At 37.1% G+C, this 25420-nt stretch overlaps 1 protein-coding gene across 3 annotated transcripts in view; it reads right to left on the bottom strand.

Annotated features, from left to right (window-relative positions):
* Window positions 1-25420, bottom strand: part of LOC107082137 (zinc finger protein 385A-like) — a 43675-nt gene that overhangs the window by 7029 nt on the left and 11226 nt on the right. For 2 of the 3 annotated variants that reach the window (XM_015370651.1, XM_015370653.1), the window contains exons 2-3: window positions 15818-15963; window positions 8527-8637 (exon numbers count right to left, since the gene is read on the bottom strand). In XM_015370651.1, coding sequence (XP_015226137.1) covers window positions 8527-8637; window positions 15818-15963 — 257 coding nt within the window. Of the gene's footprint in view, window positions 1-8526; window positions 8638-15766; window positions 15964-25420 lie in introns of those variants that run through there. The other variant, XM_015370654.1, reaches the window with a different exon arrangement.

The following is a 25420-nucleotide window of genomic DNA, read 5'->3' as shown; positions in this document are numbered from 1 at the left end:
TTAAGTGAACTTTTGATTAAATCACAAAGTACCAATGTTTTGGCCAAAGGTATAAAGCAGGGTTTACATTGTGTTAACTTAACCCTTATTAGATTAGTTTGTATTACTGCTGTCACGTGGCAGCAATAGTACAACCTCCACACCCTGACTACATGTATGCATGTTTCTTATTATATCCATTACACAGCTATGGGATCCAAATAAAGCATGTCAAAGGTACATCTTGGGGTTCTAAGGAAGGACAAATGCGATGTGTCCAAGATACCTCTGAGGAAGTAGTCTGAGGTATTAACTGCCAGTGTTACTCATATAGCCTGTATCCTGATAGGCGATGACAGATATAGCTCTGCTAGTGTAACTCCACTCCTCCGGCTTCTGTTGCCTGTAGCCTTTATGAAGGCTTGCAGATTAACATGCAAATACTAAAAGGGAAGAAATTCCCAATATTATTTTCTCCCTGCATTTATACTGCTAGAAGAAAACCCCAGGTCCCACTAATATCCACCAAAGTACAATTATTGGGGTCAAATATGATCCTGACACTTATTAATTAGATTCAAGTTTCTTTAATCAGCTTACTGCTTTTTGAAATAAGAGCATCAAAACACCTTAGCAAGTTGAGCTTCTGCTCCCCTATATTTAAAAGAGTGGGGAACAGAATTTTCTCCCAATTTTCAGACCAAAACTAATATGATGGTTCTTTACATTCAGACACAACTATATATATATGGCTGTTGAAATCCCCAACAGTGTCACAAGCAAAGCACCCCCACACCATCAGACCTCCTCCTCCATGCTCCACAGTGGGAACCAGGCATGTAGAGTTCATCCATTCACCTTTTCTCCGTCGCACAAAGACACGATGATTGGAACCAAAGATCTTAAATCTGGACTCATCAGACCAAAGCACAGATTTCCACTGGTCTAATGTTAATTCGCTGTGTTCTTTAGCCCAAGCAAGTCTCTTCTGCTTTTTGTCTGTCCTTAGCAGCGGTTTCCTAGCAGCTATTTTACCATGAAGACCTGATTCACACAGTCTCCTCTCAAGAGATGTGTCAGCTGCTAGAACTCTGTGTGGCATTGACCTGGTCTCTAATCTGAGCTGCTTTTAACCTGCGATTTCTAAGGCTTGTGACTCAGATGAACTTATCCTCCGCATCTGCTGGAGATAGACACCACCAGCCCTTGCGACCCCAGCTGGGATAAAGTGTGTTGGAAAATGGATTGATGGATACAAGTATTTTTCAAATCTAAAAATAGGGTCATTAAAATTTGCCTGTTAATGTGATACTGACAGATCAAAATCAAGCTAAATAGGAGAATATAGCAGATTTTATTCTAACACTGAGTCAATTTTGAACCAAAAAACCCATGTAACAATAAAAATTATATCAGGATCTTTTACACTAGTTAACAGGAATTATCTGAATTATGCCCAAATTTCTCTGTGAGATATATACATATATAAAAGATATGTTAACAGTGAACTTTTAATATTTGGTTGTCAGAAAGTAATGTAATTACATTTTGATTTATTCTCATAATTGCTGTCCTTATTTACAATGCCGATTGATTTTAAACATTAACAACTGCAGTTCTTTTATAGCATACTAAGCTGAATTGCCTGTGAAGTGTCACAGCAGAGTCGCACAAAGCAAAATTTAAATGACTGAGGAAAAAGAAAAGGGATTTAAGGAAAAAAGGAGTGAGCAAATGTTCCTAAAATCCCTTTCTATCCTAAGCAGGATGTTCTTTGATGTTTTATCTATGAAACGACAAAGGAGCAGAAAGCAGATAGAGGAGACTGAGGAGCCAAATCTACTGTGCTAAAGTCGAGCAGCAGCGACAGGAAGAGGGGGTAGAGAGAAGCATGAGATCAGGAGACATGGAGATGGAACACAATGAGAAAAAACTGAAAAAAAAGTAAAATAAAAATTGATGAGGGAAATTAAAATGTTATATAGCAGACAGGGAATCATGGTAGCCTGAGAGGACCAAGAGGAGAAGGCAAGGGATGAGAGAGGTGGCACAGCAGCAGTCACTCTGGCTAATGCAGCACACTGTGACGTCAACCTTGCAGCAGAGCTGAGCTCAACACTAGCAGGCTAATCTGTCCTCTGTGGCCTGCAATAAATTGCAGTATTATAATTACAACACATGTGGGTAAAACACCTGCCTCTCAATAGCTGCACTTCAGCAACTGACCTCTTTCACTTTGCAGCTAATTATAACCAATACCACCAGCTTCTGCTAGACATCTACACACAAATGTTTTTGATTAATACACACTGAAGAGCATAAAAAAACAGTTTTACAACTATAATTTTTAACTTCCAATAACCATTCATCATTCACTGATAATCCCACTTTATGATTACCCATTTCCTGCACATCTTACCATCAGAATATGTCTTAGAGGTTATAGGATTTGGTCTGAATTACCTGTTTCATTAAGACCCATATCTTTCTATGTACTCAGCAGCTAAAAAATGTTTTTTTAATCTGCTAATGAACCTCCCTCGTATATGTATATTTTAGTTCTTTTGTCTCAAATTCTTACATTGTCTTTTTTTATTGTTATTTTTATAAAACATTTTCTTATTAGCAATCTTGTTTCCTTTGTTTTTTTAGTTATTGCTTATATCTCCCTGTCCATTTTGCTCAGTTTTTTTGTTAGTTAACTGTTAATACTGTCCACACTTTTGCTCCTTTTTATTGTTTCACTCATTCCATGTTCATTTATCAACTAGCAAAAACTTATCTTGCTTCAACTATTAATAGGGGTGGAACACATGTACAGGCCAATCAGCTTTGTTTCTTCCTTGCACCATTGTTTAATATGATGTGTGGGCTAAGAACATGAATAAATAAATAAACACAAATATTTACTTATATGTTTATTTATAAGTAATACATAAAATGTTATGATAAGAAAAAAAAAACAATTACAAGGTAGCAAAGAACACATGTAAAGGTTCCTGGGGAGTGAAGATGAGTTTTATTCCCAAACTTTGGCACTGATTTCTTCAACACTGGTGACAGAAGACAGAAAAGGTAATTGGTTTTCTGAGCACAGCAGCTTAAAGACCTAACAAACCAAAGCACCGGGGATTTAAAAATGCTCGGCAGTGAGTTCAGGGTACTGTTACTGAATTCTTGCCTAATAAGATAATTAAAGAACTATTTGTGGTGAACCCTGTGTGTGTATTTGTGTGCTTTCATTAATTCTTTGTGAAAGTTGTGGTTTAAAGATTTTTTAGCTACAGTCACTGAAAGTTACGGTCATCGAAATATGGCTAACGTGTTGCTATGGTAAATGTCAGAATGCCAATATGAAAAAGTGGGCTAAAATTTTACTCTTTCCCTACAAAGCAACGTGGACACTTTTTTTAACTAAGAAAATATGATATTTGGGCATAAGTATCAAATAGCCAGACGATGTTCTGATAAAAAGTAAACTGCTTACCTGCAATTAAACTGTTGCAAACCCCAGCAACAGTGAGTAAGCCAAGAACTGCACTGAAAGCAGAGCATCTGTTCATTATTTAAGAATGTCCACAGTCCTTTAGGCTCTCAGTTACTCAGGTTACAGTGGAAGAAGGTGATGAGTTGCAGTAGAGCGGATGATTCTTGCAGCTTTACAAAATCCGGGTGAACCAACAGGTGCTCTGGCAAAACACTTCATAGACAGCCATTGAGAGCAGAGAACCCCTCCTCAAGGATCAGTTTTTTACATGAGTGCTAAGTGAACTCAAAGGTGTTGAGAATGTAAATATAAACATGCTGGAGTAAATAAAAATCCTCTGCTGTCAAGTACACCACACTTGTAAATCATTTGAGAGCACACAGGTCTGCAGAGAGGGAGTTAAACTTAATGTCCACTTAAAGAGAGGGCTGGACTGAACCTTACATATTTTAAATGCCTATCCATGTCCTTTACATACATCAATCTCTTTAAGCCATGGTCCTCTAGTAATATGTTTTGGTGTAAAACCTTTAGATAAAAAACATAACAGCCAGTTTTCACCAGACTGTCCTGTTGCATGCATGAGGTTCATTGGGGTGTTTGTGTGTCATGACTTCCTCCCTGTGTTCCTGTGCTTGTCTTGACCTTTACAGATTCTTACCAGCCTCTAACTCCACTCATGACTTTGACTGTCTTTGCCTGTTGTTTGCATGTAATACGCACTCTAGCATATAGTGTGTTAAAGTAGATTAAGACATATCTGCACTCTTGAACATAAATATGGGCATTCCTCATGGCTCTAAACCTGGCCCATTGTTGTTTACCTTTGCACTGCTCAGGTTGTGGTTGTCAGCTCTGTGCAGATGATGTGTTTATTTATGTAACTGCTAAGTCACCTGAGCAGGCTGCAGTTGTACTCTCTACCAACCAGTATGTCTGACATCCAACAGTGCCTCATCCAAAAGGCATTATTTTTAAATCTCTCAATAACAGTCTTAATGTGCTTCTCCATCAAAAGAGCTTAGAGTGAAACAGAGATTTAATATTGAATAAAAAAATGAAGAAATGTTTCCAGTCACAGAATTTAAATAAGTTAAATTATTTGAAAAATGTAACTCAAATTAAATTTAAAAGCATATAAAGAATAATAATCTCAACTACTTCAAGCTACATACCAAACGAAGCAGCACCGCTATACATGCATGCTATGGTGTTTTCTCATATATCATACTGCATGACAGCATGGGCACAACCTGTTCCTACTGCAACTAAACACATGGACTTATCATACGACCCAGCAACAAAATTATGGATAAAAAGCCAATATGGTATCACCACTCTAACACCTTTGAGAAGTATAAAAATAATAAATTTTGATAGTTTAGTAATCCTTGTCTCCTTAAACTAATTCACAAATGAATTAATCATTCAGCACATGAACAACTGAGTATATTTGTTAGGGGAAAAGCAGCATCAGGTTTACCAAAGCTCTGCAAACCATGACTGTAAACTGCAGGACAAACCTATGAGAAATGGCCTTTGTTAGGTTTATTCAATGATGATTATAAAATGAATGCATGTACATATAAGCATTGAAGCAAGGAGATGCTCCACTCTGTCTTGTGATTCAGTCAGGAGACCACCCTGCCTTGTGATTCAGGTGGTGGAGCCTCACGTCTTATGAACTGATCAATTGTTCTGTCAGAACAAAACTGTTTTGCAACCATGTGTTATGTTCTGTTAATGAAAGACGGCTGCAGGAGGGGAGTCGAAAAAAGAGCTGGAAGTTAGGTTGGGCTCTTTCCGCTCCTGCAGAAGCTGTTGTTGAAAATCCCTTACTGTGTATTCAGTCCTTCTTTTACAAACCTACATCTTTGAACCTAACAGCCTTCTCAGTTAATTCTCTACTTAATAATAATTATAATTATAATCAATATGACTATATGATCTGGTTTAATTGTAAAGTGCCTTGAGATGGCATGCGTTGTGACTTGGCGCTATATAAATAAACTGAAACTGAAGGTCTGAAACCCGTTAACAACTGACATCAAGACAGTAGTTGATTTTAAAATCTCCACTACCAGTTAAAAACTGGATACCAAAGCTGCACTTATTTTTAATTATTATAAGTAAGCATTGTGTATGAGATGCATATTTTACAATTTGATGTTTTTAGTCTTCTAATTTGAAGAAGCATATTTTGTAAATTCTATCTAATATAAAAGTGCAACTGAGCACAGGAGCTGAAAATTTGCTTTAGCTACAAACATTATATGCAGCACTTCAGTGACTTGCTTTATCATCATGTTTGTTTGCACTGTATTTGCTTTTAGGGCCATCAGTTTGTTCAACTTATCAGCAGCACATTTCCAGTTCGCTCACATTCACATTTTTTTAATAAACCTTTTAAGGTGCAACACCATGTTATGCTGAATTAATGGGTTCTCTGTTTGACTTAACTGGTTAGGAAACAATTTTTTTTATAAACCTCTACTGTATGACATTTTTAAAAATTATATCTAAATGAAAAACCCTAATAAGTTACTGTAGTTAAAATTTCTGCTGCCTTTACCTTTAAATATATAAACCTTAAACACCTTAAGTAGACATGCTTTGTTAGTCAACACATTTATGACCAAAACAAGTTTTTATTAATGCAATGAACAGCAGTTTAGAACTTTTTACTTTCCGTTTTTACATGTGATCGCTAACATCGCTCCAATTAGGAACCCGACAGCAAACTCAGCTCATGTCACTCATTTTAACCAGCGGTTTTTGGAACTTTGCAATATGAGTTGTTTGCTTTTGCTCTTCAGTTAACACTGCTGTCTCCTTAATGGGGACACACAAATAATTCATCTAATGTTTCATGTCTTCAGGCCTCTTTAGTTTCATACTCTCAGCCCCATGTTAGCAAAGCCTCTGCCTGTCAAATGTGAAAGGCAGGGAACATGCTTGATCAGCACCGGGGTGACTGAGCGGACAAGCTGTGGCTCTTACCCCTGCTGCTAACCAAGGCTCATAAATCTACAGTCCATCGAAAGCACTTCATATTCAAAGATCTGCAAATAAACTTTTTCCTGACATGAAGTGCAACCTGATTGGATAAACTATGGATACATTACCAATTCATTTTTTACCTCTCTTGATATATAAAGTTTTTCCACTCAACGTAAAGAAAAAGAAAAAATACACTCTGTTAACACTGGTCAGTCAAAGATAAAGTTCTCAGAGACACAGCAGTGTAAGTTAAGGAAGCAGGAATTTCTACCCATATACCTGCCCTGTCACAACAACCTAAAATTAGAGCTGAGAAAGACTTTCCATTTCTCAGCTGTGCTGTCAGTCAACGATCTACATGGATCTAGAGAATCTACTCTTTAGGTCAAGATTCAAATCAGCAAAGCTCTAGTGCAGCAGAGCTTTGAAAAAAGGTCTACATGTAAGCCAACATTTTTATGGCATTCCTTATACGCCACCTGTGGGTCAATTCACAAATATTCTCTTTGTAGCTCCCCTTTTAAAAAAGGTCTTCCCAGGGCTTATGCACCTTGGATCATCCTCCGCACATGATGTTTTAACATCTTCACTATCGATATTTTTATATTGTTGTTTCATATGGGAAAATTCTTCTTAAATGAATTTTAAATTAAAGGTATAGTGGAATGATGTTCTTTTTCTGAGTGGGTCATCAAAATAAGTGCTCCTCCTAATTGTCAATCATTCTGGTGATATGTTTACATAAGGCCGTCCTACGTGCTTGTCCCCATTTTCACTTACTGGTGGTGAGTCTAACATTGTGGTAAATTGCAAATCTTCTTTTGGAAAGTAAGCTTGTATGATCAATGCGAACAGCAACGTTTAAACAGAGTTTGCAAAATGGACTCTTGCATGCTCTTGCACACGTTTAATAGGCATTTCCTCTCAAGAGCGGGTACAGGGTTATGTACTTTTTTTTTAAGTGAGAGGGCGGGTCTTTTTTAAAAATGCAAAAATCCTCAACTGTACCTTTAAGCTTTTATCTCAAGGTTTCACAATTTACCTCATCACTCAAGAGCAGGCATCCCCAACCTCGGTCCTTGAGGCCCGCGGTCCTGCAGGTTTTAGAGGTTTCCCTGCTTTAGCACAGCTGATTATAATGATTGCAGTAGACCAAAAGCCTGTTAATTAGCTTTCAATTAAAATCAGCTGTGCTGGAGCAAGGAAACCTCTAAAACCTGCAGGACAGCGGGCCTTATAGGACCGAGGTTGGGAATTCCTGCTCTAGAGGACAAACAAACATGTGGAAGACAGTGTTCTGGTCAGATAAAACCAAAATTAGGCTTTGTGGGCTAAACACAAAATATCGTCTATATTACACAGTATCATGTATTCATGAGGTAGAACGTTGTGGTGGCAGCATCATAAATTATTTTATTTATATTGTTTATTGTTTTTTTTCAGTTTTGTGAAGCTTGCATAAATATCTGCTACCAAGGTGTTCTCTTGTCAGTATATAACAAAAAACATGATCACACAGTAAGGGCTACAACAAACCGGGTTAGATCAAAGAATAATGTGACAACACTGTATCAAGTACATGAGATGTGGCAAGTCTTTAAAAATTAGAAGACCCTCCCCATCCATAAGCAACAGCTCAGTCCACGTTTTAGGAGCCAATTCAGCAGGCACACTGCTCCTTTTAGAATTATAAAATGTCTCTTTAACAGTCAAAAATGTTCTTGTTAGCCAACCTGAGAGCATGCAAACCTAAGTAAAGATGAGCCAGCGAGATCATTCAGAGACTTGAAAACAAAAAATAGATTTTAAAAGATTTTGTTCAAGGAAATCTGAGTACAATTACATGTTGTTCTATTTATTCCAGATTATACTGCCAAAAAATAAATGTTTTTTTTTATCTTTCAACTTTTAGGCAGTTTTCTGTTTTGGTCTGTCAGAAAAAAGGTCCTTGTAAAATTCACCAAAGGTTTGGGTCTTATTGTGATGATTGTAGTTGTAAAATAAAAAAAAAAAGTCTGCATAGTTTTGTGAATGTCTGTAAGCAGCTAAAGCTATCATACCTCTGAATTGAAGCGTATTTGACAAACGTTGCAGGAGATAATTGGCCTCTTTGTCTTCACAATAGGTGGTCCGAAGGTGTGGGTCATCACGGCCTTCTGGACAGGGTCCATCTGTTGAGAGAAACCAGAAATCTCATGAAAGAAACTCGGCAAAAGAAATGTGTGCCTTCTGATAAACTATATAAAAGTTTGGCTGAATGAGAATAGATGAGTGACATGGGAAGCAGTGGACGAGGAGGATAGCTGGGAGATGCTTAAAAGTGTGAGAACTGAAAGTGGATATGTCGCCTCAGTTGCAGGGTTCATGGTTCTTGGATGAAATTTAATTCCTTTAACTAATATTAAGGACAGAAAGTGCCAATTATAGATCCCTATATCAAATAGTTCTTGGTTATATTTCAAAAAAAGGTTACGTCCAGACATTTTGAATTGAGAAATCTGTTTGGATCGGAAGCAAAGCGTCTTAAAACTTGGAAAACATAGTCCATTGTTTTTTTGTTTGTTTTTTTTTTACTTTTTTTGGAATTACTATGACCTGCATATGACCTGCATATGACTGCATATCTTCACTGCATACTTGGTAATATTTAGTTCTTATATTTATTAATTCACTTTACCACTCATAAAGAAATTGTTCCGTGAAATATAATTAAACGACATTGAAAATAGAGTATAGCCTTGACATTGGGTTTAGAATAAATATACAGTTAGAAAAGAATAAATGAATAAAAATAAACAAGTCAACAGTGGTTTGAAAAGAAGAAGAGAATGATAAAGTAAAGACATGCACATTTTATTTTCATTTTCTATATTATAAACATTGAACTAAAACTACAAATTAGATCTTCTAAGTCAGTCATTTCCATATCAAGCACATACATGGGGCCTATAGTTTTAATTTAAGGGTGTTTTCCTACCATTCTTTTTTAGGCAGTTACAGTTGACTTGTTTGGGCTCCCTGACCTGTTTGTGGGGTTTAGAAAACCACAGAGCTGGGTGTTGCCTTGGTTAAACAGCCAAGAGTACACTGTGGTTTTACTCAGCCTTCCATCTCCGGTTCAACTGAAAGCATGTTGCTATATAAGATCTTTAACACCACGAAGCTTCAGAAAGCCACAGGAAATCTTGAACACATTTAGGGACCTGCATTTTTTTTTTTTTTTAGAATGATGCTAACCTTTGCTCAATGCTTAAAGCTTTTTCTGATAGGAGCTAAGTATAATGGTTATTGCCACCATTGCTGGTATCAAACAGAGGGAAAATGGACACATAAGTGTTTTAAAAAAAACAGTAGTTGATAGAGCTGGTAGTCTCACCAGATTATGGAGTATTTTTCATGCTAAAGCATGTAACAAACCTAGATGTGTTTGGCTCTGTGCCAAAACTTTGGGAGCAACGACACCTTCAGTCCATTGAAAAAATGGACTGAAAGCATCCCAAAATCTTTAAGGGATGTTTTTGAAAGTTCAATAAAAGTAGTATAGTAGTAGTAGTAATTATAAAATAGATAGAAAATGGTGGATCTTTTCTAAATATTTTGTGACAAACAATTGTTATGATTTGCATTCCATTCCTTCATGATAATAATTTTTAAATATTGGCTCATAAGCCTATTTTGCTAAATAACTTAAGCACAGCCGGACTGAATGGTAAATATCTGTAAAGAGCAATTTTTACTGTAGATTCACAGTTAGATTTAAGTCTGGGCTTTGACTGGGTCACTCAAATATGTTCTATAGAACATGCTTAGTATCACTGTCTTACTGAAAGGTGAAACTTTTCACATATTTTGCTGCAAATTAAAATTTATCCTTCATCATCTCAGTAACACTGACTGGGCTTTTCTCCACCTGCTGAAATACGAGTTCCTCACAACCTGATGCTGCCACCACTCTTTTTCATGGTGGGCATGATGCAATTATACTGGTGTGTATTTTTAGTTACCATCTTGCAGTTAGTTTTTTCCATGTAGGCTAAAGACTTATGATTTGCTCCCTTCTATATTGAGTGATAATGCTGCAGTATTTATGTTTTCATCCATGTTTATCAAGTGAAGACTGCTTAAAATACATTCTGTTTCTGTATTTTGTCAGTGATCTGATTGATTTTTCTAGTGTTGCATCTCTTTTCTGCATTTCTTTGGCCACCTGTTCTCATCAGGATCTCCATCTGTTCATCTATCCCCACTGTTACGACCTCATTAACTTATTTTATCTACTCCCTGTCTCCTCTTTCAGTCCCTAATACACTGGAGCTTTTGTTGCACCTGCACTATACAATGTTCTCTTTCTTTTGTATCCCTAGGAGTTTTGCCATATATAATGTTTCATTTCTTTGTAATTACTTTAATCACTAAGCCTTAATTGTTATAAATTCAAAATTTTATATCTAAAACTGATATTACTGTTTCATTACCTTAGACATTTAGTCATCCCCAGTCTGCATTTTAGGTGATCGAAACTTTCACCTTTTTTCTCTACTCCCCTCTCTGTCCTAGAACCCAGTTCAGAATAATTTGGTTTTTAAGAATGCATCAAACGGAAATCAGTCTGCTTTTTTGAAACTATACTACACCAATAGTTACAGAAAAGTGCTTAAACAGGGCCTTACTGTATTAAAAGAAGTTATAGAATCAATGCTTAAACACATTAGTAGCAATCAAAGGATATATTAGCAACCCCTACATACACAACTCAAACAGCTGCTTTCAAAGAGAAATGCACTGGAATTGAAGGATGTATTATCTTTTAGGTCCTTTAAAAAAAGATCTATTGTTTTATACTCTTCAAAAAGATCATTAAAGTGGTTTTAGTACAAAAAGGTAAATGGAAATGCCCTTTTTATGTTCAATTTATTTCAGTTTATTAACATAGCGCCAATTCACACATGTCATCTTTAGGCACTTTATAGGGAATGTTTAACATGATTATATGTCAGACTGGTTCAAAGTTCAAAGTCAATCCAAGGAAAAACCAGCTGTTTGACTCTTCAGCAATCCCTCACACCAAGCATGCTTGTAGTGACAGTGGAGAGAAAAACTCCTGTGTAACAGGAAGAAACCTCCAGCAGAAACAGGCTCAGTGTGAGCGGCCATCTGCTGTGGCTGACTGGGGTTATAGGGGAAAGAAGCACACATACAGAAAGAAGCTGGGATACAAAAAGTAACTGTCATCCAGCTCCACTACACTGAAAAACAGGCCAAGCTCCAACATCTATAAACAAGGATGTTGATGGCAGCAGTAACCAGCATTTTATGACAAAAGATTAACAAATCCCAAAGAGGCTGTTTTTATTGTTGAATCATTATTATGATGTGTGACTAAACTATATAAAGAATGTTTTGAACTACAGATTGTCCATCATGTATCCATAAAAACAGTGATAGCCATTGCACCAACTGAACACCAACTAACTTTTTTCACTTTTTGTGGCTCCAGTGCCAACGTCACCCACTGTTAAATCTTAAAAATGCATTTCTATGGCGTAAACTTGAAATAAGAGACTGCTCTCATCATCTTGAGGTTAAGATACTTATTCTTGTAGAATGAAATTGATAATCCCTTTAAAAGAACATTACAATGTTTAGGCTCTCTCTGTATAAAAGGTAAAATATAGTGTTAAGTTATACTGACCTGTTTCCTAATGTCAACCGAAGGTTATCTTTAACATTGAAGCAAACTAAATAGGATGGTACTTTATCAGAGATCATGATCAAGTGTTCCAACAGGGATACCGGTCAACTGACAATTAGATTATGTTAGATTCAACTTTGTTATCATTGCACCTATCACAAATACAAGCAAAGGAATGCAGATCACATCCAACCAGAGATGTTTAGGCAGTGATGGATAATATGTACACATTTAAATGCAGAGAAGCAGCATTAATCTATTTACAAATGTGTTTATAGAATTGTTTTCTGAATTATTTTTAAATTTACAAAACATGGTGCATGGTGCTTACAGAAGTGTAAACATTACAATAAGATATGCAATACAAAAAATAAATGTGCTTTAGTTTGACATTATACATATATAAATCATATTTTATATAAACATTTTTTTAAACAAAGGTCTGCAAACATAATCAATATTATTGAGAGTTATTGTTTTTACCAGTTTGTACTTTACAACCTTATTTTATTTCCTGCACCCTCTAAAGTTAAAACTCTCAGTGGTTATTCCATTTACATACATGGATGAGGCCATCCGTTTTAAACTTACAACAAAATTTTACAAATGTGTTAATCTTTCCTTTGCAAAAACAGAGTCGTTTGAATTAAGATGCTTCGCTGTATAAGATAGGACTGAATGTTTTACATGTAGATGAATGAATCATGAAGCTTTGCAGGGGTGCATGCAGATGAGAACACTGGCACCGTGTTTTTGCATCCTGGCTTGTGACCAGTCTGACCTCCACATGAAACCCAATCTTGAACTGAGAAGGAGCCACAGAAAAATGCTGACTATGGAGAACTTGGGCTGTGCCTCTTATTCAATTGATTAGCTGTAGCTCATTTTATTGCTGCAAACCGCTTGGCTGTGAGTCTTTTCAATTATGGTAGCACTGAATAAACAAACAGCTGTCATGCCATCATTTTAGATGATGAAATGCACCATAATACCAGAAGGGCTTCATTGTCCCAGTGGGAAAAAATGTATGTTGGTATAAATAAAACAAACACAACAATGGACATAGCAGTGAAACCTACTACCATCCTGATGTTTGCTCTCAAGTGAAGAAAACAGACAAAAGGGGACTGTCTGTGTTCTTTTTTTAACCTAAGTGCAGAGGGACAAAGGAATGTTTCAAGCAATAACTGTCTTTCAGGGGAACATTTTACTGTCGGGAAGTATCACTCTGAAATAACCACATGGGTAGGAATTAATATCTTTTACACCTGTCTAATTATGGCTGATAGAAAATAGACATTTGTCTCTGAAAGACAAATTAACAAGCACAGGTAAGCTAACACACTTCTGGGCAAGTCTTTCAATTTTAACCGTTGGATCCCAGATTTTTTTTTTCCTGCTAAGTTGTTGATAACTTGAGTGTATCAATATTTCTGTCCTTTATTGTTGCTGTCTTAGTTTCACATATTTATATGGTTTTTGTGGTTTTGCTCAAATTTAATGAAGTTGGCTATTATTAATTGAGTTGATTAATAGATTAGAAATTAGTAGAAAATCAGCTGGTTTTGTATGTTATTCTGCCAAAGTGGTTCACAGCCTATGAAGCAGATTGGACTACTGTACTTTGTTTCACTTATAGTTATAAATTTGTCTGAAGGAAAATTACATGTGGAGCTCCTCAAAGTTCAATTCGCAGGCATCTGTAGTTCAATATCTTTTTGTTCAGATTATGAACAACATATCTTAACATGTATTAATTAAACTATGTATTATATTACTAATGGATTAGTAATTGTTTTATGTTCTATAAAAGCAAAATCAGAGATCGTAGGTTATTTTTTTCAGAAAAACGAAAAAAATATGTCTTTACAACAATATATTTTCTTTATGGATATACATAAACACAGTGATAACTGCTGTTTGCCAGGACTTTTGATGTTTCTATCACACTGAATCACAGGTATGCATACTGAGGCTAGTTTATTTTTGTGATTAAAATATAAAATCGAGAGAATAAAATTCCAGCCTGCATGTACCATGTGCTAAAATTGGGATGTGGCATCATTCCCACATCCAAACCCTGACTTCCAAAACAGTTCCTGTTAAGCTTGCTTGCTACTACAGTATGTTTTTTTCTCATAGTAGCTTTGCCTCCTCTGTTCCTCTTTGGCTGTGACATCATCCTGGAGAGAAATATCAGGCCCGCTGCTTTGATCAACACCTATGTTTATAGATGTTCGAGATTGGCCTATTTTTCAGTGTAGTCCTGTTTCTCTGACTGTGACTGGCTGGTTGTGCTCTCTTCATCCTTTGACATGGGAGCTGGCCTTGGAGCTCGTCTTCCTGGCTGTGTGTTTCCTGGATGGGGCCGCCTTCTACAGTTGCTTTTTGTATCTCTGCTTCTGTCTCCTTGAACCCCAGTCGGCCTCAGCAGATGGCTGCTCACACTGAGCCTGGTTCTGCTGGAGGTTTCTCCCTGTTAAAAGGGAATGTTACCTCTCCACTGTTGCTACAAGCATGCTTAGTGTCGGGGATTGCATTTGAGTCAATGGTTCAATTGGTTTTCCTTAGATAGAAACTGTAAAGTGCCTTGAGATTACATGTGTTGTGAATTTGTGCTATATTAGTAAACTGAATTGAATTGAATTAAGCTTTACCACATGTCCTGATTTATGTGGGACAGTCCAACATTTTTTACTTCTGTCCTGCCGTCTCACAAATTAAAACAATGTCCCACATTTGACTTGGTCAGTTTACAAATATATAAAAAATATGAAGGAAGCAGAGCTGTGCCTTTGGTCCATCTAATTACCATGTGGTCAGGGGTTGGTCTTAAAATAGAAAAAGTTAAGGATTTTTAATGAAAATATTATAGAAACTACGATACATAAAACAAGATGTAGCCACACCAAAGACTGGAGCACTCTATAACTCGGTGAGGCTAGTAACAGGTGATTCTCAGAGAGCCTTTTGTAAAGTTTGCTTAAGTCATTTTTAAATTAAATATGAAAAGAGACCATTGAAAAGGAACATTGTAAAGTGAGTCCAAAGAGCAACACACAACTGACAAACTGTGTCTAGGAAGTCTCCCCACTTTCAAAAAGAAAGGAAAACAAAAAAAAATTCTGCATTTATAAAAACAGATCTGAAGTCAGAAATGAAGTTCTTTAAAACACAGTCACATCCAGTCTAGAACTGATGTGCTCTGAACCTTTAATAAAATAAATGCAGTAGGACCAAAAGCCCATATCATAAATATAAATGAATTAAGTCATGGCCTTTGCACATTCACAATGTGTCCAAATGTTGTTGGGTTTTTTTTTTTTTATAAATACTTGACTCTTTTTTCCTCTCATAAATAAATTTCACATTGTGCAGGTTTGTGCTTATTTAGGCTGTGATTTAGTAAGGTAGGAAAAAAAAAACAAATGCACTCTTTAATACTGAAATAATTTTCTGTCCAGTTTATAATCATTGATCTACATGGTTATATAGTGTTACAGGATTCACAAAGACTGTTTTCTGACCCAGCATCCCTATTGTTGTTTTGATTTGTGTGAAGTAACAGTCAGCTATAAATTCTCCTCACGTTATGATACATTTCTCACCTTAGTGGTTGTGATTTAAAGGAAAGCCACAGATGCTGAAAGAGAACTCACTGCATTAAAGTTGTGGAAGAGGCCGATGCTGGCCGGGTGAGGAGACTCCAGGGGAAACTGGAGAAAGGGTTTCATGTCCAGTGGGGGTGGGAGGACAGATGGATTCCTGAGGAAGGCAGGGACCGGCGCCGGTCGGTTTACACTTCCTGTTGTAGATGATGAAAAAACAACACATAAGACATTTACAAAGCAAACATTTTCCATCCATCCATCCATGTTGAGGTCTCATATGACTTCCTTTTCAATTGAGGCTTTATTGAAATATTAAAACATAAATTACAATAAATTCAAAGTAGAACTCTCTTTTTAGCTTTACAGAAGAGTTTAAAAGGAGACCCTACTTCACCACTTGATTCTTAAACCACTCCATCATCTGCACCATGATTTACCAGCATTGGGCACCACTTCCCACCCACATCTCTCCTCTCTATGTGCACCTTGCTCACTGAGCAGTAGCTCAGTGGCAGTGAATGCCTGCTATTGAGGTGTCTACTGTGATGGGCAGGAGGGCTAAGCTTCTTAAGCCTTGCAGCTCTGGCGCTGCAGATATCACTTTTTGCTTAAATTCTACCTTCATAGTGCTCTCTCTACTTTCCCCTCTTTCTATTTCTCTCTTCCAGCATTTTCTGTTTCTATTTCATGTTCACAGACTCTGCCTGCCTCTGGATCACTCATTCACCCGATCACTCCAGTAGTAATTTGGTTTTCATTTATCTTCATCTCTCCTTGTTTCACAGCTGCTCATTTTTGTTCATTTAGAAGATAATCAGCCAAATAAAAAAAGCGTAACATTTTCCATGGTTATCGTAGATACTTAGAATTGTTTATCTCCACCATTTTTTGATAAATGATTGGCAGCTTTTATTTGGTTTACTGAAAAAAAACTGGTACTTTGTTAACAGAAGATAAAGCTTTGCTTTCCCTGGTGGTTTAAATTTTCATAAGATATGGACATGAATAACTAAATGCTTAAATTTAATCTAATCTAACTAAATGCCTAAATCATTGATAGTGTACAGTATACACAATCAATGATTGTGTCTGTTTCAACCACATAAACTTTGTATTGGTTACCCAACATGCATGTTTTGATTGTGTGAGAGGGTCAGATTACCTAGAGCTGGCATGTCCAAAGTTGGCCCTCGAGGGCTTCTCTCCTACAAGTTTTTACTGTTTCCCTGCTTCAGCACAGCTGATTTCCATTGTTAGCTTATTAACAGGCTTTTGCCGAACTGCAATTGTCAAAATCAGCTTTGCTGATTTTCATCTTTGTAGTAACCTGTAGGGCAGCTGCCCTAGAGGACGGACTTTGGACATGCCTGGCCCAGAGAGAACTTATGCTTCAAACCAAAAAAATGCTCTAATGTCCTTTTTGGCAACATTACTGTACAATGCTACACTGTCCAGACAGACCTCTCTGAAACATCAACTTTTGTGTTAAGAGGAAATCAAATCCAAGATTACAAAAATTTGCTCAATGTTTCACATTTTATCTGCAGTTTCTAGCCCAGAACAGCATTTTCTCTACATGGTCCCAGATTGTTCAAAAACACACGTTTCGATGTGCTAAAATAACTAATGTTGCACAAAATAGGCCTTTAAAAAATAATAACAATAATTACAAAAATAAAATCTGCCCAGATTTGCAGAGCCATAAAGGCAAGTAGGTGATTCGATATTGGATATTGTCTGACCATTTCAATCATGTTTTCATTATTCAGGCATGTGAAGGTAGACTTTGCTTTGTAGCTTTTCTTCTGTAAAGTGTGGCGGATTTATCGTTTGTTTCATCATGATGCACATTTATTATAATGTTAAACCTTTCTGTCCTTTACCATCTGTTCTCTAGTGTAGGAATAAAATCTTTTAAAATGTCAAATATTACAACAATACAGATCAGTCGTCATCAGCAAGCCAGTCAGGATAGTTTTGTCCTTTTGTAGATTTAAACAAATCGATATAAACAAATCGGGTTCAATAAACGGTGTTCATTGAATACGTTTATATTTTTACTGAAAGGTGAACTGAACAGACCAGTTTTGAAGTAATGAACGTTAACAAGAGCAACGTTCACCCTATGAGTGGCACATGCGGCTCACATTCGAGTTCAATTAATAAGGGCACTTGTCATTGGCTAACATCAGGTTTTATGGAACTTATAATGGCAAAGAGCATGACAGACCAACATGTTTACTGCTAGTACTAATCTGGGTGTTTCAGACTCATCTACTGGTCTTTCTGAGGCCAGGTTTGCAGAGTAATTGGCAGAGTTTTATAAACTAACAAAGGAAGACCGAGACAGAGAAAAACTCATATTTTTGTGCAAACTGTGCCCATTGAGACTTAACTAACAAGTCCGTAAGTCAGCCACGTCCACTTCAAATTTAAAGCAACACTTTGAGTTAAAGCATCCAAGCTATCTTGGGACATAACTGCTACTGAACGAGGAACGTAGGAAATAACTTTTGATACAGAATCTTTTTCAGCAGAACCTAAATGTAACGGTATGGTTTTGAAGTATGTACTGTGGAATTGGGCTCAAAGGTTTAACTCCACATATATAATATACCTTGACTACAGAACACACAACCTGCTCATTTAAACAAGTTGGAACCAAACAGGTTTTCACTTGTTAAGATTTGCACAGCAATCTTTGTAGATCACGTATAACATCCCCACTTATTGCACATTGCAAGCAAAATTACACATGCAGTATTAGCGCCCCTTATTTGGAATCTTTGAAGATCAGATCCCATGTAAAATGCATCTATATGAGTTGCCCTTTCTAAAAGGACCATAAAAATATTCAAGTCCTTAACAATATTCTATTTTTTCATTTCCTTTAAACATCTGGAATTGGTAGGAAACGACATACTGTCTAAATATCTAGCTATTGAATTTTATTTTGCAATAACCAAACACATCATCTCCTTTTATCTAAAATCTTATAGCTGTCTTACTAATGAGAACTAGAATACCAAATGTTTGCTTTATTTAGAAGCTTAATTATTATGTATTTAAAAGAACAATTAAACCAGGCAGTAAATATATTAGTTTAATCTAAACCTATAATCAGACAGCTATGCAATAATGTCTCAGCTGTGAGGATTAATACTGGCATCATCACTGTTTCCTTTCTGGTTAATGAAGCTTATTCCTGACACGCTTCTGGTAAATCTGAAGCTCATTTTACGCTACATTAGAAGTGAAAGGTCACAGCCCATCTTCTATTATAAATCTCTATTTAAGATGCAGACACACTGGAGGGACGTTCTTTACAGTGCTATGTTATGCACCATACCAGACTCGCTTAGTTTGGTGTGTGTGCAAGCGTGGCAGCGTTATCCCCCCTGACCTACCCTCCTTCTGAGTGATTTACAATGACATCAGATAAGCGAACGGCGTGACTCTTCAGCAGCAAACACGTCAGGAGGGGGTGGGAGCATTGATTGGACACATTCTGAGGAGCGTTAAAGTGTTAAAGAGCTGCCAAACTCAATAAATCCAGGCACCAGTATCTACAGCTCCTTCACCTCAGTAAAATGAGAGCCATCTTACTGACTTTCTTTTTTCTAATGCAAATGTTTGGGTGATAAAAAAGATCAATGCCTGGGTAATAGCTTATTGAATTTATTTATTTTTTTGCATTAGTTGTGATTAAAGGCTGTTTGGTCATACTTGAAGAGAAAAATAAAGAAAAACAGAATTCTAGATTTCCCAAACCACACTGCAGACACACAGAGACATGAATAATCCAATAAGATGCAACTAAAGCCTCCTGAACTGGCAATTAATTTAGCCAATTTAGCTTTAATGATCATAGAGGTATTGTTGATGCCAGAGATGTTCACACCGCCTCTCTGTATTCGTGTCTGAATATGGGGAGGTTCTGAGCTCTGTGACGGCTTCAAATTTGATACCGACAGAAGACTTCGTCACATGCTGTCTACCAAATAAAAAGTGGTTTAAGTTAGAAACACTGCAGAGGGGTTGCCAAGAAAATAAAAAGAGTGAAAAAAATGCAAGCCATCTTTGGTTCCAGGCCTAACAGTTTGACGATGCCAACAGTGACACATCTGCATGTAAATGGCCCGCTGTGCAAAAATGACTCTGAAATGAGAGTCTGTTGTGGATTAGCCTCCCCCACCCTGCACCCACATTTACAGAATAACCCGCTTACTGTCACTGCAGCAGGGTGGAAGTGGATTTGTTAACCAGAAACCCACCACATGAAAACTATTTTTTCTTCCTCAAAATGTTTGCGTAAAAAAAGAAACTGAACCTGTGCGAAGAGAGTTGAATGCACATTTTGGTGGCAGAAAGCCTTATTTGTCTGTTTTTGATTTCTGACTTTTGATTCTACTTTTGCTGGAGTAAAGCTGATCCAAACTCATTGTCACATTTTGACACCATGCTGGTATTTATAACCCCTGCAATGCAAACTAAGTGTTCTGAAGTATTTGTTGCACCAACCCATCTCTCCTATGAGGTGTAAATGCAATGCAGCTGTGTTTCAGCCTCCTAACCTTTCGCAGTGGAAGATGGGTCTGTCTTAATGTCGCATGCTGCAACCACGAAGGACTGAGCATGAAATCCAATTTACTGCAGCTCAGCTTACCCTCAAGTCAGAGGAAGCTATATCAACCTAGGCGGGGGATGGACAGGCTTGTTCTCTGCACACACAACCCTATGGAATCTAAATGAAGGATGCTTTAAAAGAGTAACTTATGTGCTCAGTGGTGATAAATGTTGAGCTGTTCTGTGTGAGATTTGGACTGTGAGGAAAGGGCAGAGTGAAGAGTGGAGCTGAGTGCCAGTGGAGAAGAACATATTTGATTCCAGACTGCACTTTGTTTTAATGATAGATGCTCTGCTCGCCAGTTGCCTGACTTAAATACCGCCTCCCGGAGAACTCTCAGAAGTCCTCTCTTTCCTAAAATGTGAGCCACTATGTGCTCACAAGATTAGCCAGTCCATTTTCCAGTGGACTTTCTAATTTCATATGGAATTACTAATTAAAGAAATATTCCTATTTCCCCCTGCAGGGGAGGTTTTGTACGGCTCTCGTTATCTTTTAGATTGCTTGTTCTGATTATAATTTTCTTTTGTTTTTTTTTTGTTTTTTTTTGTTATGCTAAAGAATCACAAGGTTTGTAAAAACTGGTCATTTAAAACCCAAAGATGAGAAGCAGGAGCTAGTTGAGACATAATAACGGTATGCTGAGTGGCTGGAATCAACTGAGCGAGGAAAAGAGGTCTGGACAAGGAAGGGGTGATGAGGTGGAACAAGAAGGGAAAAGCATGTGAAGACAGAAGGGGGGAGGAGGGGAGCTGCATGTTTCAGGGTGAGTCCAAGGTGAGCAGCCTAGAATAAAGCAGGCTGTTAACCTCCAGGTTAATGTACAGAACAAACACCAGCTGCGTTGAAGTCAGTCCCAGGTGTGTCTTTTTAAAGAATGACTCCTGGCATGGTCAAAGCAGAGAAAGCTCTCCAGGCAACACCTGTATAACCTTCGTTTGTCAAGTCCATGATGCAATGTCTGTACAATACTGTATACATGAACTATTTTGTATAGCTGGCTTTATCCCATGTAGGGAGAACCGATGTCATGTTTCCATTGACATTGCTTTTACTGTGACCAACTGTATGTGCTCTCTTTTATCCTTTTTGGCATTTTCTATCTCATTGCTCTGCTGCTTAACTTTCTTTAGTAGACAGCGTCACCTATATCATTACCTTTTCTGATATAGAATGTTTTTATGGATTATTGCTTCTTCCTTTTGTGTGTCTGCTTCTATCTCCTTGAACCTCAGTCATCCTCGGCAGATGGCCGCTCACCCTGAAGCTGGTTTTGCTGGAGGTTTCTTCCTGTTAAAGGGAAAAATTTTCTCTCCACTGTGGCTGCATGCATGCTCTGTGCAAGGGATTCCTGAAGAACCAAGGACAAAACGCAGGCCAATGTCTGTTGTCGCCTAATGCTCATCTAAGAGGAGCAAATCCTGCAATATCAAATTGTCGATGCAATCATACCACTAGTTCAAAATGTATAAACGCACAGGGGTCAAGATTGAGCAGGGTTTTTCCCCACTAGTCTTGAAAACTTTGCAGAAATTTACAGTCTTTTCTCTTTTACAGAACATTATTTCCAAGGCATTAGGAACTACTAATCTGTAAAACCCCTATCATGTTGAAAATAAACAGGGAAAGAAAAAGCTATGAAAAATAAAGTCTGAAATGTGAAATTAAATATGCTGTTACTCTGAAAAACATTTTCAATGACTAGAAAGTCAGTATAAGTTCAGAGCATTTATCATATTAAATATTTTGATAAAAACATCATCAGCCAGGAACCATTACTCCAAGAATACTTGGAGCATGTAGAAAGCCCAGGGTCACACTGGTTGCGTACAAATTTTTAATCTCCAATTTTTTTTCTATGTCACACTAACTGCGTGTAGAGAGGCTCTGACTGCTCAGGATGAGCAAACCTCCGCAGATTTTTTTTTCACTTCGGTCTGTGTGCCTAACAAATTAAAACAATTCCCCACATTTGATTTTAAGAGATTATGAAAAGTTATTTAAAAAAATGCTGGCCCACTCTATAAAGCAAAGCCCCACTTAATGTCCCTGTGCAGCATCTCAAACCAGAACAGCTAGAGAAGGTTTATATGCCTATATTGTATGCATATTAAATACATAATGTTAACTACATCTAAAGAAAATAAAAACACAGCAGTAATCAAAATCAGATCAACAGTCAAATCACAGGAAGCTAAGGTTCCCAGAACCTGGTGGTCTAATAGATGCATTTGACAGTATTAACAGCTCTTGGTGGAGTCAAAGAGCTGAGATCTTCATTTTTGGAGGCAGAATAGTTGTGTAGTGTACTTGTCAGGCTGGCTTCATGTGCCCATAGTTCCAAGGCCGAAGCCTTTATTCTCTTTAAAGTTGACATGTGCACTGCAGGACCATCTCGCCTTGATTATACTCAAAATTTAACCTGTAATAAATTCTGTTAAATATGGATAATGCTTAATAGTTGGGTCAAAAAAGAGTGTTTTTGTTAAGTGACAATAAATGTTTTAAATTCTCATCAGACACACAAATACCTTCAACACATCAATTAAGATGCCCTCTATGTCAAGGGTTTGTTGATGTTCCAACTATATTAGCTCAACAACTGGTACAACAACTGGTATTCCTCCTGGATGTATTAACTTTTTCTGTTGTGGAGTGTATTTGGCTATAAGGTTGGTGGTGACTAATGTGTGGAAAAGAGAGAAGAGGCCCTTATCAAATCGTACTTAATGGCCTCATAAGACCTTCAGCCATCTGTGTTTACTGTAGTAATGTAGCCTTTTAATTACATCCAGTTTTACTGATGCCATCATAACCCACTGCTTTAATAGCTTAAACATAAAAATAAATAGCCTGTTTTTACAACCGCTGTTCTGAATTTTGAAACAGTACAAACAACCTGGGCATTTTTTTGTTTTTTCCTAATATTTTTACATGAAGTTTTGCAGGTCTAAGCAAACAGCCGCTTCCTTTGTTACAAAGCCGCATAGAGCAAACAGAGGTGAGCTCCACCATGTCAACACGACTACCAGCACTGCATTATTATTTCTTTTGTCAGGCTATCCACACACCTGCCGGGAACAGCAGAGCAGCACTTATCTCTAGATATGAACCTATATAAAAGGTTGGATTGTATGCTAGATAGGATATACAATAAGGAAACAATGTGTACAGAAGGAGAAAAACAATGACCTTGGATAAATAGAGAACATGCATTCACAATAAGCAATCCGGAAAGTATACAACAAAGGAAAATATTAACAGGGATCATTTTTGAAGCTTATCGGAGAATACAAATTAAAGCAATGAAAAATGCTCTGCTGAATTTTTAAATCTCGAAACTACTCTCTTCTACCACCTTTTACATCCTTTTTTGTGTGAGTCACTGCTATTTAAACTTGTTCTGTTATGTTTTTAGACACGTTGGAATAATAGAAATAAATCTGTTTATTATTAATAATATTTTCTCGGTTTTCCTGGATTTGCAAATAAACAGCTATGGTAAACCTTTGTACATCTTGTAATTAAATATTAAAAAATAAAATAAATGAATTTTATTGCTTTTAAACTATGACATTGTCATCCTAACAGCGTGATGAATAAAGGTAGAGTTTTTCCAGCACATTCAGCTTCATTTGCATCTTTTACAGGTGTGTAAACAAAGCACTTGTGGGTAAAAGTCACATGACACCTTGTCAGAGTCGGCAAACAAAAAAGGATGTTGATAACAGTTTTTGCTGTGACAACACAGCCAACAGGGAGCACTACATAAAACTATCAAATGCTTCATTACTCTAAGTAATTTTCAGGTCCAATGATGCATGAGCATGCCTAGTTTGCAAAATTTACTTTTATAAATGTAAAATTATCGGCATATTAGTGAATGTTGATCCAAGACCAACATCAAAAATACAAAAAATGGGCATCTACTTTAATATATTTACATTTTTTTCCGAGCTTTCAGATTTTTTAATTTCCTCTTCTTGTTTTCCTGTCCTTGAATCTGACCTTGAAAACTCGCTCTGTATTTATAAAATACGTAAACCAGATAAGTGGAGTCGAAAATATGAAACAATAAAGGGCAACGCTCACCAGCGACGTCTGATGAGCTTTAAAATATTAACCTCTATCACTTTTTGAGAGACAAACCACACCTCTGATCGAGATTCCAGGCTTTCCTGACATCCTTTGCCAGCTTTCGCTGCTCAGGACTGCTGGCTGTGTTGTACCTCAGGCTGTATGTTTAGCTTAGGGTTGTTTTCCTGTTAGATGGTGAACCTCAACCACAGGTGCAATTCTTCTCCAATAGATTTTCTTACACTGTTTCCCTTTCTTTTCTATGTAGCAATATAGTGACGAAATCAAAAAAGATATTATGGCTTCTTTTAAATATAATTTATTTTATGAAGATCACTTTGTGTTTTATAACCTACATCACTTTGAACCTCCAATGTTTTACATGTTCATTCAGTATTCCTAACAAACATTATTGATCTTAATAGAATATGGAGCTTCCTCTCTACCCACTCAAGTGTTAATGTGTGGGGCATCTATTTACGCTTACTAAAATATCCAAATGTACCTGTGCTGCGTTCTTATTGAGTCAACAATGTCAAAGCTGCTGTGCCCATCTTTTATTTACATTCTGTGGTGTGTGTCCTGTCTTTTGATCTGGCATTCTCTTATCTGACTTCCACCAGCTTGTCATGGTTTGTTCACAAATTTCAAGCTCCCCAGATGCCTAAAATGCATGCCAGTTTGTCAGACATGCAGAGTGACGTGCGCATTTCCCCAATTTAAATGTCAATACTTTTCACCCTTCGTTGCATCGCCCTGATCTAAAGGTCACACTGTTTATCAGGGACAGCATGTACCTGTGATTCTTTTGGAGGGCGTTTATGCTAGGGGAAAATATTTGTCTGACATGTCTGGGTGTCCATGCACTGGTTGTACACTGACAAGCTCACACAGAAATGCAAGGTTTATGCAATCTGTGACACATTAATTTCTCTGTGTGATACACT

Source organism: Cyprinodon variegatus, unplaced genomic scaffold (genome assembly GCF_000732505.1).
Source record: "Cyprinodon variegatus isolate N-32 unplaced genomic scaffold, C_variegatus-1.0 Scaffold47, whole genome shotgun sequence".
In the NCBI taxonomy this organism is placed as follows: domain Eukaryota; kingdom Metazoa; phylum Chordata; class Actinopteri; order Cyprinodontiformes; family Cyprinodontidae; genus Cyprinodon; species Cyprinodon variegatus.
This window is presented reverse-complemented; position numbering and strand designations above follow the sequence as displayed.